Source organism: Hermetia illucens, chromosome 3 (genome assembly GCF_905115235.1).
Source record: "Hermetia illucens chromosome 3, iHerIll2.2.curated.20191125, whole genome shotgun sequence".
Lineage (NCBI taxonomy): Eukaryota > Metazoa > Arthropoda > Insecta > Diptera > Stratiomyidae > Hermetia > Hermetia illucens.
The window spans coordinates 10677329-10694232 of NC_051851.1; the positions used below are offsets into that span (position 1 = coordinate 10677329).

Below are 16904 nucleotides of genomic sequence, written 5' to 3' on the forward strand. Positions count from 1 at the left end.
AAACTGTCAAAGAGACACTTGTAGCACAGATTGTCGTCTTCAAATCGCCGTATAGTGTGACCCGATGCGATAAGTACAACATAAGATATGTTTAAGTGTCGCCATCTATTGACAACATACGACATTACTTTTTCCCCAACCCAATATTTTGTTCAAATTCGAAAGTACCAAAAAGGCAGCCTTTATACATACATATGTCCATAATTATTTGGGTGCGTGTATTTAGTTTTGCTGAAGTTATTTGCTCTGATTGACTAGTCTCTACGGGTTCAAAGCAATCCACCCAGATTATTGATTTCCAGCTTTGATTTAAAGTTTATTCACAAAATAATACAGATTTCATCCTCTACATTTCAGATGTCTACCATCAAATCAAATAGGATGCAATTCAGACGATAACATGACTAGGGACGGGGAAATTCCCGCAATATTTAACCCCAAACGAGTTCGTGCCCCATCGGTTGTTGTAACCGGGGATTCACCAAACGGACCGTTTGGGGGTTTCACAAACATCATAAATGCCTCAAATCCTCAAATCACTCATTCGGATTCGGTAACATCGAGTCAACATGATGGCGGTGAAAGTGGCACCTGTTTGCAAAGCAATAACAACCTTGAACGCGGAACTGCCACCCCCACGACTGAAGCCCCACCCGCCCCCAGTGCCGTACAGTCGAGACGGCTCAAAGCTTGCAAAGAGTCATGTTGTTCGGAATTGGCGCAAAAGGTAAGGAGTATCCATGTACAGTGTAACACCTGTTTGTAATGCAGTGCACGGCACTTGATAAGGACCATGAAAATGTACGGCAGAATGTAAAGTTATGCAATGGCGCTCGGAGGGTGGGTCGTCATTCGGGGATTTTTCTTTGGCACTCAAAACATTTACTGCTCTTTTGGAAAAATCGGAATGGGCTGAGCACATTTAAATGTAGTTTCATTCCGCGAAATTGATTTTTTATATCACCCAGAACATTACAGAAGAGCGCGTTTCCGTTGATGTAAAAATCTGGGATGAATTTGGGGAGTGTTGAAAACGTTAGCGATTAAGCCCCGATTTCAATTTTAAATTCAAAAAGTCCAAAGTGAAGAAAAAAGATGTGCTGGATCTAAATATATATCTTCGCCTACGAATCTTTTAGATTTCAGTAACTTCAACGAATATGCTCCCAAATAAGTGGCGTCCACGGTTACAACTCCGCAGTTTCGACTCCAGGATTCAATGTGATAAACAACATCTAATTGCTTCCCCCTCGTTCACAGATGTACTTTGGTGTATGCGTTACAATCCTGGTGACCGCATCCTGGGTAGGAGCAACGCATTGCATTAAATTCCTGTATCTACGGCGAAGTACATACACAAAAATGTCGGAAGCGCTACTCGATTCGGAAGTTGAAAATGTTGGCAACACAACCATTTTCCACATACCAAAGTTAACTACAACAACGGCGGCTGTTTTTAATGCTCCATTTTTCGCTTCGTGGTTTTGTACAAATTTCGCTTTTCTTTTTTTCCCGATTTATCTGATAGGACGAATTGCGGTCAGGAAATGCGATAAACCTGGCGAGATATTAGGTGATGTATTGAGAGGATTTCGAGATCGAGGCTTTACAATTGGTAAGTGTTTTTTTAGCATCAGATCGGAAAAATCCTTGTTATTTCCTTTTCAGTTTAAGCGGTCCTTTTGGACAATTTATGGAGTCATATTATAACACCTGGATTTCCCAGAGGAATTAAAATTTTTCGTTTTAATTGAGCAGGTGCCACTATGTTCGTCCTGGCACTATATAGATCCCCTTCGGTCTCCAGAGGCCATTCACAAAAATTATTTTGCAAAAATATCTTTTGGTGGTTCATGTTTTTTATTGTTTAATTGTTTTTGTTAATTAATTATATGTAGACATGCACAATCTTGTGCATTATATACAGGGTGCGGCAGCATAACTTCCTTTTTTCAAAACTCATTAAAAACTATTGTATGCATCGGAAAATATTTATTTATTTTTTATAATGTAGGTACATGTCTAAAGTTTTTATTTACATGGTTTTGAAGATCAAATCTGTTAGGTGACGTCCTCCATTCTCCATACATTGCGTAAACCGATTTCTGGCGTTTGTCATGACTCTTGTTAGCATACCAGGTGTTATGTTGGCAATTTCTTCTTGGATGTTGGTCTTCAAATCTTGTAGGGTTCTCGGACGGTTCACATAAACACCGGATTTCAAAAAACCCCATAGCGACAAATCACAAGCGGACAGATCGGGAGAGCGTGCCGGCCATTCCAAATCGCCTCTAATTGAGATAAGGCGCTCTGGAAAGTGTTACCTCAAAACAGCCCTCGATGCTCTTGAAGTGTGTGCTGTTGCACCGTCTTGTTGGAACCAAGTGTCCCCCAAATCCAAATTTTCTAGCCGTGGGAAAAAAAAATTCTGTAGCATGTTTACATACCGGTCCGAATTCACTGTCACTGTAACCTCATTTTCCTCAAAAAACCAGGGACCAATAATTCCAGCTGAGGAAATTGTACACCACACTGTGACTTTGGGTGAATGCAAAGGCTTTTGATGCAATTTTCGAGGGTTGGTGTCAGCCCAGTAGGGGTTAAATTAAAGCGACTCCGAAATACACGCTGTGTTGCAATAACCGAACATCCACTTGAAAAGTAAACCTCAACGGCAAAGGCACGCTCCTCACTATTCTAACCGTGTCGGGACAAAACTTTACAGTATCCCCTCTTGAACGAGACCACTAGCGCTCCGCTATGACATCAACTAACTGAGTGGCGCGCATTTTAAAAAAGGAAGTTATGCTGCCGCACCCTGTACAAAGTTTGCATGTTCAGTCTCTCTCTAGTCGGCTGTCGGCCCTGAGCAGAGATTTTGGACACTGCCTGGGAATTGTACCTGAAGCAAATAATTTGCCGCTTCTGCATCGCTTTCTGTGTAAACGTAGGTTACCCAGCTGCTGGTTATGTTCTTTGATTAAGATCCGTTTCAACTACGAGGTCACGTCAAGCGAGTCATGTCAATGATGATCGTCTAGCTGACCTTATACTCTCCTTTAGAATTTTCTGAGCCAATTCCAACCAACAGCTGAATCAGAGTTCAAACCTCTGGTGCGGAAACCTTTGTCGTTTTTATCCTTTTGCCAAATCAACACAGTACAGTTTTACCCTTCTTTGAAGTGTTGAGTGGACGATTCTATTCGAAAACTTCTCTGATACCAGCTCTGATCATTTGGGTTATTTTAAAGAGGGATCGTAAATCAAGCGCTCAGCTTTCTTTTGTACGTCGCCCAATCTGTCTTCCACAGATTTTGAAATAGCCCGTTTGAAGGGTAATCCATGCCCATATTGATATCAATGCGCCTGTAATCTGAAAGCGTGATACTGTTCGATACCCTCCACTTAAGGACAAGGGTTGCAGTATCAAGGGCTCCTACCGTGAAGTCGATGACCTCTCGCCCGACCATACTGAAGAAAGTGGATTCATTACAATTGAGGAACTGCAGTTCTGGTCCTACCAGATATTCTAATAGTATCGACCCTCTCGAGGTATATAAATATCTGGCAGCTATTGATTCCAAGACTGATTAGTGCAGTGGCTGCCTTATAATGCTGAAAATTTATTTGGAAAATATGACTCTTCATCTACGTTTCAGATTGTTACCCTTAGGAGTCGATACTTTTAACATGGTGGTCCCGTAGTAGAGCCGGCAGCCGGTTTGCCTCCCAATATTCTTAATATTCAGTTCAGAATTGATGATAGTAAGTTCCTTATCCGGATATTAAGAAGATTCTGGATAGTAAGGAAAGTTCCTATTCTATCGACTCTCTCTCTCCTGTTTTACATTCAGGTGGAGTTGTTGAGATTATTCTGGGAAGCAAGTTGTTCCAGAATCTCAGCCAAATTAGATTCCTCCTCTGAAAGCTGGACAAAACATTTTTTGAGCAATGGCAGCCTGGAGTCCTTTTCTAGCGTTTGTCGCGTACGCCTCCCACACATGTTTGAGGCTTAGGTAACTTTTTATTTATAGACGACATCATGACGCAAGACGTGGATGGGAACATTTTGCTAAATAACTTGACCTCTTGCGTGCAAGAATTAAACTTGGTACCGATGTAGATATTTAGACATATTTAATATTTTGGAAGGGGAGAATTTGCCGGCTTTATCACGTTCCGAAATAAATCCCACCCCCTCTTCAGGGTTAGTCGCGCACTTTCCCATACTTCATTGAAAGAGGGCCAATACTGCCTGAGCGAATCCTTCATGCCTTTGTCGGCAAAGTTTTGCCGTAAAAATTGGGTTGTGATTTGCCCGCAGGCACTTTGTATGAAGACGGTTTGCCCGGAGGACTTGCTTTGCCCAGAGACATTGTTTTTTTGTCCGAAGACAGACGCCTGGGGGTAAGACTTTAGCTTCAGCAAGTGGCGCTGATTAGAACCCAGGGGCAGGAGTGATGGAGGAAGAGGTCTGCTTTGGCTCGTCCGTTAGGGACTGTATCGCCATTGGCTTGGTTCCCAATTGAATGAGCGAAGGATCTTAGTTTAGACTCTGGTTCTTCATTTTCATTTCAGTTTTGTTTTTGTTTTCCGTTGTCGGATTTTTCATAACTGGCTACCATAAGCTTTCTTTTACCAGGGAAAGTAAGTTGATGTTGGCAGAGCCCCTTTTTGCCGAGACAAGGCTAGGTGAAACTGGGGTCTTGGTATCCACGGACATATTCATACTCCTGTGAACATTCAGCCCCCGTCACGGTGGTCAATTTTTGGGCTGGAATTACTGCTTAGCTCAAGTGTCACCTTTGGTTCCCGAGAGGATCTTCCTTACTGGGCGCCCTCGCCACTACAGAGTAGGTAATCATCAAGGGAGCCTGTAATGTTCTTAAAGGTGCGCCAGAATTCATACAATTTGCCCGATTCGCGGGGGCCCTAAATTGTCTTAGGCCACTTTTTGTGTCTACCATTTTGGTTATCTATGTCAGCGTATGTTTCCTATAGCTTTCATAGGTTTTGGGGTTCGGAGAATTTCTTAATAATCTGTAAGCTGCACATCTTTAAGAGTGGGGGCGACTCGGAATGTGGAAGATTTAATTGGCTGTTGAATACGGATGTTATGTTTTCTTGGTTCGGGGTTAGCTGAAGATTATTTAATCTAGTTTTCAGGACATCATTTCCTTTTGGAATTTTGGCAAAATTTTGATCTTCTCTGATTGGAAGGTAATGACATGATTGTTGCTTAGTTCTCTATTAGTACTTTTCATGAACCGTTTCCCTAGGACAACTCGAAAGATTCGCATCCCTCCTTAAAATAGAACGACGTATTTGCTGGCCTTTCTAGAGTAGATAGTTCTTCTAATGCTATGCAGTGGCTGTAGACAGTAGAGTCAAATTTGAGTGAACACACCACGATTTTTGATTTGTAGTTTTTGAATTACAGTTTTAGGACATTTTTATTTGTCTGGCTTGGAAAGAAAGGGATCGAAGAGGAAAAGACATTTTCATTTTGGTGTATCCATATTTAGAGGGACGGATGTTCCCTTCAATCAAATGCTTGTGGCAAAGTCTGGTGAAGGGAACATCGCTCCTTTGAAATATAGATATATGCATATGAATATGGTTGATAATCTGTTACATGGACGCACCCTTAAGGGCGAAATTGCGAGAGTAAAACCTCATCAATGTTCTACTCTCGAGACAGAGCTCTCACATGCATGTATGATTAGTGGGTAAATGTGGGGCGACTAATTCGATGAACATATTTATCATTTGTTAACGTAAACATGAAACAACTAAATTTGTATTGAATAATAAAACGCTTATTTCCAGTGCCGAATTTATGTTCATTTCATGCAAATGGAGATATGAAGCAACAAAGAAATTTTCCTGTTCATATCTGTTGAATTTCCATAAATTTGGCATTATTTTCAGGACGATTCCTTAATCGATGTCTTTCGTTCTGTATGCTGTGGGTGCTTACAACATACCTTTTTGCGTTATCCTTACGAGCCCTATTAGCTACGGACGTCATGGCATTGTTTGCAACAAATGTCGCGTGCGTGTATCTACTCTCTTGGGTGATATTACACGAACAATTTGTAGGTGTACGAGTAAGTATGAAGTATCTGTTCTGATTTAACTCCATTTGCTCTATAACTTTATTAACGAGAATGCGTGATGGATGAGCCCGTCGTATTGCTAATTTGCAGATTGTTGCCGTGATATTGTGTGATACGGGAATCGCTCTTCTGGCCTACATGGACGGAATTACAGGGAGCCCAACGTTGGGCGGAGTTGTGTTGGCCGCTCTGGCAGCGGCAGGTTATGCTGTTTTTAAGGTGAAGCTGGACTTATCTGCGTGAATATCCAAATATATTTGACTTCGGTATTTCCTGTAGGTGATGTTTAGGAAAGTAATGGGTGATCCACCAGTCGGGCAGGTTGCCTTTGCTTTCACTACAATTGGGTTTCTGAATGCTGCTCTACTGTGGCCGGTGTGCGTAGCACTGTATCTGACGGGGACAGAAACCATCCCTTCAGATCGACTGCCTTGGATTGTCTTGCTGATAGCAAGTGTACTACTTTTAGGTAGGTGGACAACTTTGCTCATATCAGGAACTTGTGGATAATTATAGTAACCAAATCGCATTTTTTGCTATAATTAATTGCAATTTACTTTTTGATGATTATCAATCTAATAACGACCAATTTAAATTTAAATATTTTCCTTTCCAGTTTTCCATATTCTTACACAGTTTAGTTCGGCTGTAACGTATAATTTATTTGTTACCCTTGGATTAATAACGGCTGTTCCAGTGTCTGGAGGTAATTAAATACTAATTTTCAATAAATACTAATACAATAAATACAATAAAGTGATATATCTCTAAAATAAAAGTACATATAAAATTGTTACACATAAGCGAGAGAAAGTGATACCAACTTTCAATTTGGGCATAGTGAAAAACGAAATCTCTGTTATTTAATATTCCCAAGATGGGCTCTAGGCCTCTTGATCAGCATGGATACATTGGGTTCCATTATAAGTTGGGGCTATATGTAGATGTTTGCGTGTATCCTTATGCTTATTTGAGTGCTGCCGGCTAATTACTTGCCCATTGTTATTTTTAAGGATGATGGAACTGATTGACATCTTCTGCACAGCTCCTATTTAGTGTATTCTAAGAAGTAAGCAGTCATTTCAGACGTGTGCGCTTTCCTTTTGTGATAGAGAAAGTGTACATCGTTTGCTAGTAGACCTAAAAGGATCATTCTTGCGATGACACACATTGCGTCACCCAATACTGCCCTGTACATGGAGCACACTCTCAGCATATTTAGTTGGTAGCTTATCTTTATTCGGAATCCCTTCAATCATGCAGCCTCCCTACCCACAATCTAAAGATTGAAACGCTAGGTAAAGGTCCCCTCTCATCTTGTTGTGGAAAAAAGTTGCAATTATTTTTATTAGTAAGAGCCTTTAATACCTTCTTGGTTCCTATTAGCCTCAAGTCGTAGGCCTGGAGCTTTGCCATTACCCATTCTGCTCTGCTCTGCTGGATCGCTGCTTGAGGTTTTCACGGGCTTTGTTACATGCTCCTTTTGCCACTGATCGCTCCCATTTGCTGCTCTCAGAGCCCTTGCTGTGGCTCCATGGCAGACTAATAAAAGGCCAGCCAGTTCACAATTCCGCCATGAGCTAGGTCTTTTATTGAGAAGTGTGCATCCTCTAGGTATGGACGCGTCGCATGCTTTGGTGGTACATTGGTCACATGTAGGGCTTTCTCCGTGGGGCCTACTACTTGATTATGTTGGTCTAGTCAATTTTATATGAAGGTTTGATCATAGTGCCAAGATAACTGCCTGATAATCGCTGTGGGAGTAGCCCTCGCTAACGCACTAGGAAATACTACCAACCAAAAGTCAGGTCGATTAAGGCAGACCCTCCTTTCTGAAAGGTGGCTACATCATCTTCTTTGGCTTGATCTATATGTAACTGCGCAAAAGCCTCTAAAATATTTCGGCCCTTTGCGTTATTCTCTCTGCTTTCCTATTCGAGGACCCACGGATTAAAATCACCGCCTTGGGACTTCGTCCCCTTGCGTCGAGAAGAAGGTCGTTTAACATGCCTTTGAATTTAGACAATGTAATTCTGGGTTGGGCGTATCACCTGTACACGTATACACTTATTTTCGCTTAAATAAAGCCACTGACAGAATGGCTCATGATGTATTGTGTATCTTGGCGAATAGTACCTATATCGTTGCTACACCGATTTAATTTGTGACTTATACGTCTTAGATTCGTAGGTGGTCTGCTATTGTAAACTCAACGGTTGAAGCTTATTTGAATAGGCCTCATTTTTTCATGACATTCCTAAATTTCAAATATATTCTACTTCTGACAATGCCAGTTATCTCGTCCCACCCTTCTATCACACAATCGGCATCTGGGGTCCTAACTCCTTGGGTAATATCTATCGGACCGAACAGTGCCACTCGTACCGACTTTCGTGAAGCATCCAAAGACAACGCCCTTGAAGCACCTGGCCAGCTTCTGCTCAAACTAGATTTTTTCGGCTCAAACATCACCTTTTTGGGTGCTAACAATTTTGCTGTTACTTCCACCTAGATATTTTAGATCGGGATCAGTTTGGACCCTTTCTACTATCTCCGCGTACGATCGATTGCCCTCACTAGAGATACCATTTGCGGTCGGACGAATTTGCGCCTTGTCTTTTTTGTAAATGACCGTGATCCATACAGTATTTTCCTTCCCCTTTCACTTCGATAATTTACGCTCATAATCGGATCACAGGTTCCCGTACTTTTACTTCTGCTTTCTGGAACGCGGAATATGCCTTTTTCTTCTCATGCAAACCTAGGAACTTTTTTCCGTACTCTTTTCTTTGGTGGTAGTTCTACAACAATACAGTCAGGTGTCACTTGGGTCGGGACGGCAGGCCTCGGTTTTTCGTTGGGACCTCTTATCTCTACCTACGACCTAATATACAGGACCCTAACGATTCTCACCATTTTTTGATAGCCTGGTGCACGTTGTGCTTGTCCTAGCTAAACTAGAATAGCCCAACTATTTTCACTTCAAACTGCATTAAAGGTAGTTCCTCCATGTCAGTACCCTATTCCTAGTTTTCCGCAGTTTGATTTATTTTCCAGAACAGTTATTTATTAAATTTTTTAAATGCCGAATAGTGAGTTTTTTATTCCTCCTATACCGGTACTTCGAGGACCAGCTATTCTATTTTTCAGTGAATTTTGTCTGACAATGGCGTGTCTGACACGCTCCGTGCTGGACACGGAACGCCTGCTCCTGGATCGTACGAATACGCTCACAGCAAATGTATGGAACAATTCCTTTAAGTTTGACACGTTGTGTGCTGCACACGCTAGCTGCTGGCCAAAGTAAAAATGCAATGGAGTGGTTCTGGTCAGCCCCAAGCATCTTCTCAGGATACAAGCAGATATTGAGTTGAACTTGTTTTCACAGTATTTTGACATAGCGGCATATTCTATAATGAGCCTTACCACAGATCTATAGAAATGGATAGCCTTAGGAGGTGTGAGACCCCAAGAAAGACCAGTTGAAAAATTAATCAACCTGCCTTCCTTTACGGTTTGAGGAATAATAGAGTTTAAGTCGTCTCTGATCGAACACGCCCTCGTTATCTGTTTACCTGAAAAGGTGATGGATTTGACATGGGAAGGATGTAGATCGGGATTTGGTTATGTCGATTGGTAGGCCGAGTCCTCGGGATTGATCAACAAACGCATTTACCTGAAAACATTTGGAAGTCGACAAAAAATCGTCTTCAGTGGACAAAATTAGGGAACTACCCGCGTTTATTATGCAGGGATGTTGTATAGTGCTTCGGGCTCGAATTACAACACCACCTAAAATCCCCTCTGACAATCAGGAGAAAGTCATTTACACCACAGCCCTCCGGAACACATATAAGGGGGAAATGGGTGTCGCAATAACCACAGCTAACAGATGTCGTGGAGAGGAAGCATCAATAAATGATCTTTGCAATCACCTTAAGAGCGTTATCATTGATGCAGCCATAAATATACTTGGCCCCATCTGCAAGAAAAGTCGGGACAGCTGGTTCGACGATGAATGTAAGTTAGCAACGGAACGGAAGAATGCTGCATACCGGGTAATGTTGCATTCTCAAAGAACGCGGGCACGCGCAGAGACTTATCACCAAATCTGTCGGGTGGAGAAGCGACTTCCCAGATGGAAAAAGGAAGCCTAGGAGAACCATGAAGTCTGTGAACTTGAAAAGTACAGGGAGCAACCGTACCAGGCACGGAAGTTTTACCGACAAGTCAGAAGGATGAAGCCTTATATACCTCGATGCTCATCCTGCCGAGACAAAGAGGGAAATCTGATTTCCGAAGGAATGGGCATTTTGTTAAAATGGGATGAGTATTTTGATGAATTGCTCAACAACCAAAACATCGGCTAGTTGGAGGTCCAGTCAACTGAAGTTGACGGATATATGCTGCCACCACCAAGTATTGAAGAAACAGTTCGTACAATCCACCGGATTAAAAATAATAAGTCGCCAGGAGCCGATGGAATTACAGCCGAATTGGTTAAATATGTATTCGACCAGCTACATCAAGCGGTTCATCAAGTGATGCTCAAAGTATGGGACAGCGAATCAATGCCTAACGACTGACAAGTTCCCATATATAAAAAGAGGGATACCACGTAGTTCAGCAATTATAGAGGTATAACGTTGCTGAGTAGCATCTACAAAATATTCTTCACTATCTTGCTAGGCCGGATAGCCCCATATGCCCAGAACATCATAGGCCCATACCAAAGAGGATTCACTCCAGGAAAATCAGCAACAGATCAGATTTTCTGCTGAAATATGGCCATCAGTTGTACCATCTTTCCATCGTCTTTAAAGCCGCCTAAGGCAACATAGCCAGGGTAAAACTAAGAATTCGGTATTCCCGACGAAGGGAGGCCAAATAAAATCAGCAGGATGATTCTCGAGACCATTCAACATCAACAACGGTCTAAGACGAGGGGATGCCCTATTATGCATTCTCTTTAAAATGACCCTGGAGAAAGTGATTCGCGATGCAGATATGAATGCGAGAACAACCCGATATGAACAGTCTAACTTCCTCCAGATTGAGTACGCGACGCGAGACCTCGAGCTCCACATTAATGAAGGCAAGACGAAGCACATTGCGGCAACGTCAGCATCAAAGAATAAAGAACCCACAACATCTGATCGCACTGGTTAAACGAAAACAATAAAGATAGGATACCACAGCTTTGAGACCATTGAAAATTTCTCCAATTTTGGATCGAAAATCACAACCGATAACAGCTATGACGATGACATCCGCGCATGGTTATTTGTAGCCAACAGAGCCTATTTCAATTTACAAAAACCGTTTTGCTCCAGACGCCTCACTATAAGGTCAAAGCTCTTACGGTACAAGACTATGATCTTGCCAGTCCTCATGTATTCCTGGAAGACTTGGGTTCTTAGCAAGAAGAATTGCGAACTCTTGGCCGCGTCCGAGAGAAGAATCCTCGGAAAAATCTTTGGTCCCCTACATGAAGATGGACGATTCCATAGCCTACATAACGACGAAATGTATGAGCGATACCATGACCGTCAGGTTGTGGATAAAATCCGGCTCAATAGGTTACGGTGGGCGGGTCACTTAATCCGTATGGATGAGGATGATCCAGCCCGGAAAGTCTATAAGGGCAATATCTGTGGTAAAAAAAGACGAGGCAGAGCTTGCCTGATATGGAGCTAAAGCGTGGGTTAGGACACCAGACAGCTTTTAGGGATATCAAATTGGTGGACGTCGCCGCAAAACCTGGGTATCTAGAGTTCGGATACCGGTTGTTGCGCCATTGATGATGAGACATCAAATATCAGTACATGGAAAATGGTTAGTCGGACATACATAGTTCATATAGACCACAAGCCCTGTAGAAATAGCACCGTCATGTACCCACAAATCCTTTGATACTTGTAGGGTCGAGTGGTTGCTTCCTGGTTTCCGATTTATTTATTTTAAAAAGGATTTACGTTGGGATTTTATTTAATTTAATTTTGATTAATTTTAGCGTTTGCTTGGTTGCCCTACAATGGAAAAATCGAGATACTCTTGCAGATGCAAATATATTGTAGTTGGTTTTTGAGTAACCTTTGGAGGAACTTAAATTTCAGTCTCATTATTTAATAAATAAAACTTGTTTGAAGTGAATTTAAATCAAGATTTTCACCGAGAATTTATGGAAAATTGGAGGTTATTATGTCTAAAATTGTCATTTACTCCCCAAAAACCTTTAAAAAATATAGTAAAAATTAAATTATAATACAATAAGGGTATATTAAGCTATAACCACTTTATAAAAAAATTTAAATAAAATTATTTAATATCTCAACAGCTTTAGATGTAGTCCTTTATGGTGCTCAGTTTGCTGGTATGAAATTGGCTGGCGTAATCTTGATTGCCGTCGGATTCTTTCTTGTCATGTTCCCCGAAAATTGGCCAGACTACATTACAAGACTGTTAAGGTAAGTATGAAATAAATACTTGAATATTTTTAAAAAAAAAAAGTTTTGCAATAGAATGCCAAACAAAGCAATTCAAAATGGAAATTCAAATTGGTATTTCTCTGATTTACTTAACAATTAACACTAACTCTACTCTGCATTAACCTCATCCTTTTTCAAGTATGCTAGAAGTTTCCTATGATTTTCTTCTATGTTTGTTTTATGAAGACTAGTAGCCCCTAAATTACTCTAATTTATCCATTGAGTTCCACTCCACTTTTGAGCCTATATTATGAATATAATATTTATATTAAAAAGCTATTTCTAACATTGATTGTAAAGATAATTTCATCTTTTATAATGGCTAGTGATTTACCCTGTCTTGTCGTCTAAAATTTTCTCTATTTTTCTTTAGAACACACTCGAGTATGAATGAGTTTACTTTTCACATTTATTTAAACTTTCAACCAAAATTATTAATTTTATTTTATTTTTTTTTTTTAAAATAAAGGATCAAAATTAATAAAAACATTTAATTGAAACACTTCAAAATTTCTAAAGTAATCTTTGCTAAAATGCAAAATTTTAACGAAATTTTCCAGAAAAACTGGTCGTGCTATACTCCGTTACCAATGTTGTTGTGAATTCGCTGAAATTGATTACGATAATTCGGTAGGGTATCAACAATCAAAATTTTTAGCTTATTAAAATACAACTAAAACAAATATCCATACATGAAAAATATGCAGACACTTGGCAAACAATACAGAAAATTATCAAAAAAAGAAACCTTACAAAACCTATTTGCATATATGAATGGTATCTGATGTACGTGTTATATCTAAAATCTTATAGGAGAACACATTTCCTACTTGGCACTGATGCGTAACTTTTCAATATGGACATTTTGAGGTTAGCCTGAGACTCAAAATCTTGTCCAGTGCTATTTGTTGTAACCAGAGTCAATCATTTACAAATATCTATATATCTATCAAACCTGTTTCTATTTATTCTTCGCTATCGAATAGTTTCGAAATTGTTCTTGGTGCGTACTTCTCGATGTTCGATGTTACCTTAAATGCTACTAAGGACAGCAAAATTACCCCTTCTACTTTTTTACTAGTGTCAGTATAATTTTTAAAAATTTTTAAGGCCCTTTTTGAATTATTTATAAGATATTGGAATTTAAAATTATGCTGACACATATTTATTGGAATAAAATTAATATTGAAATATTGGATGTAAATAGATACAATTTATTTTCTAAATATCTTTATTTCAACCATTTGTATAGTATTTTTAAATTATCACACTATCGAAAACTAAGCAGAGCACAACTAAAAATATTTTTAATATTTATAAACTTATTTAATGATACTATAATTTATATCTATAGATTTATTTCAATTTCCACTCTCACAGGACCCCTAACTCACTCACACACAAATGCAAACTTTAGTCCCTTCGCAAACAAAAGCACTTTCTCTTTTTTCTGACTTCAACTTTCATATCTAGATTAAAACTTCAAAAGAATTAGATACTCCGCTCTTGGCTATAATTCTAACCACACTATTCTTGCTATTTAAACCATTTTATTTTTAATTTTAAAAAAGTTTATGTTGAATATTTTGGTTTTGTGTGTTTCGGTCTGGTTGGAAAGGAACTCTGCCGTTAGTACTTTTGACATGCTTTCTAAACCTTTTTGAAAATGAGGCTTTTGTTGGATTGAAAGGAACTTTAGATGCGGTTATCCAGATAAAAAGTCTAATGCATCAAGGTAAGTTACTGGTGAAATGGAGAACAAAAGATCTACGTCATGCGACCTCAGTAATGGTGTATTAATTTCACGATCATTTGGTGTATTAATTATATCATTTCCATTAAAACAAGATTGTATTCCATCCCTGAAGTGCCAATTTTTTGGAGGGACTTGGTTGGTTGGTCAGAAGAACCTCTTTGAAAAAAACTGGGATTTTAATAGATACCCAAAGCAAGGAAGTCAAAATGATAAACGCCATCAAAAAAGATGGAACCATCTTAAGCCTCAACGGGAAATAAGTGAGAACGATTAACTTCTCTACAATCAGATTTCCCCATACACTTGCAAAGTGATATAATTATTTCCATGATTTATGATACTGAATGAATATAACTAAACTATTTATCTTTGTCGTTGGTTACGTTTTAAAGTACTTTCTTTCGATGACTTCTTTTGGATATTTTTGTATTTTTTTTTAATTCCACTAATGGTTTAAACTCACAATACTCAACTTTATCCACAAAATATTATATCTGTCCGTAAGAGCACAATACTTTCTTCTAATCTCGAATAATTTTCACACTACAACTATTTAAGATTTTTTTTTGCAATCGTGCTTTACCATTATTAAAATATAACCAATATCTTTTAAATAAAAAAAAGTATTAAACATATGACCAGCTATTTGTTCTGAAATTTTAAGGAAAACCATAACTTGTCTTGACCAATAGCATATATTTATGTATAATACATAATATAGCCATAAGTTCTGTCAGTCAAACAAATCTTTATTTCTCACGAAGTAATAAACCAAATCAATCGCAAAGTACACCATTATAAAAGGGAAACACAGAGTTTTCAAACGAAAATTATTCAAAATGGCCGCCGCTAGCAATTATACAGGCTCGAAGTCTGTGAGACCATGCATCGATCGCTTCACGCACGGTATGAAGCGGCATTTCTCGAGCTGCACCCATGATGTTGGCCTTCAAACTCTCCAGGCTATAGGCTAGAGGATCCAAATCTGGGCTGCCTGAGGCCCATTCATCTACGGTTATGAAATCAGGAACATGCGCCGTTAACCACTGCTGAATAGAGATTCACTCAATTTTCATTTTAAAATCATTTATTTAAAAACCAGTGACTTACATTAAATACATAGCGTTTGTTTCTTATTGCTAGCCTAAATGTAGCTTATGTGTCATAATTAAAAAGAAAAAACGGGTGGCTATTACAATGTTTGGCCTGCCCGACCTTCTCTGACATTACTTTTTTCGGTGTATTTACTTTACACGTAGATCTTGACAATTCATGATTAAAAAACTGGACATATATTTGAAAAAAACTGCGCCTGCACCTAGAGCGCAAGAAGGCTTATTTACTTACTTATTCTAACTTAATCTAATCTAATAAATAATACTTAAATCTAATTCTTATAACTAATGTTTTTATAGCGCTCAAAATTTCGCGCTTAACCTCTGTGCACCCCTACCAGGCAAGGAGTGTCGAAGAGAGAAACAATGGCGGGTTTTAATGCAGAGCTCACAATTTGGCAAGGCCTTAAGAATGTGGCCAATGGGGTGGAGTTACCCTCCAGGTAAAGTTGCCTCATGAGTGGATTGGGGTGATTCTCCGTTCTTTCGAAGAATCTTTCTAACAGGTTGAGAGCGAACTCTCGAAGAGGTTTAACTTTTGCTCGCCTATACACTTCGGCGTTGCGGCCGCACTTCTTGGTTTTCCAATTGTACGACAAGCCGACGCAGTGTCTTAAAATTTTGCGCTCGAAGGACTCGCGCTTCTTCATAGCTTTGGTCGAGCAAGAGATCCATGTAGGGGCTCCGTAGCAAAGAATCGGTCTTATGAGGACTTTGTATAGGGTCAGTTTAGATTTAGTGCAAAGTCCTACTCTTTTACGAAGAATAGAGTAGATTTTACTTAGTGCACCGCGTGCTCTGCTGAGAACAAGATTAAGGTGGGGGTCGAATCGTAGGTGTTCATGAAATAGCATTCCCAGGTATTTCATTTGTTGTGAACTGTTTACTACGGTATTCCCGATGCGTAGCTTTAAGCGTTTAGCTTTTCTGTGGATAGATCTAGATCCCAAGTATCTGGATTTTCTCCGAAGAGTAACAAGCTGTATTTTAGCCTCGTTGATTTTTATCCCCCAGGTCTGGTAGTACTTGCAGAGATTTGTTAAGTATTTCTCTATAGCATTAGCTGCCTTACCGGGTCGGAGGCTCGACGAGAAGATAAGCGTGTCGTCAGCGAACTGTAATAGTTCTGTACCGCTCTCTGGGATTGGAGCGTCGGCCGTGAAAATGTTGTAGAGTGTTGGTCCTGAAATGGATCCCTGCGGTACTCCAGAAGTGACCGGTAGGAGATCGGAATAATCATTTCTCACGCTGACGTAAAAATGCCTATCTTCGAAGAAACTTATTATAAGTCTGATCACCGGGATAGGGAAATCAAGGCTAATTAATTTGAAGATAAGTCCGTTGACCCACACGAAATCAAATGCCTTTTCGAGGTCTAATGCACACACTACTGTGGGCTTGTTATTGACGTTAAGTCTGCTACTCA

General features: G+C 39.7%; 1 protein-coding gene across 7 annotated transcripts in view; it reads left to right on the forward strand.

Annotated features, from left to right (window-relative positions):
* Nucleotides 1–16904, forward strand: part of LOC119651746 (putative thiamine transporter SLC35F3) — an 82576-nt gene that overhangs the window by 33499 nt on the left and 32173 nt on the right. For 5 of the 7 annotated variants that reach the window (XR_005249486.1, XR_005249488.1, XR_005249487.1 and 2 more), the window contains exons 2-8: nt 358–727; nt 1261–1615; nt 5932–6110; nt 6210–6338; nt 6399–6588; nt 6736–6825; nt 12457–12586. Coding sequence is in view for 4 of the 7 variants with exons in the window: in XM_038055479.1 (XP_037911407.1) it covers nt 401–727; nt 1261–1615; nt 5932–6110; nt 6210–6338; nt 6399–6588; nt 6736–6825; nt 12457–12586 (1400 nt within the window). In the remaining 3 variants the exon portion in view is untranslated. Of the gene's footprint in view, nt 1–357; nt 728–1260; nt 1616–5931; nt 6111–6209; nt 6339–6398; nt 6589–6735; nt 6826–12456; nt 12587–13167; nt 13238–16904 lie in introns of all 7 variants that reach the window. The other 2 variants (XM_038055476.1, XM_038055477.1) reach the window with 1 other exon arrangement.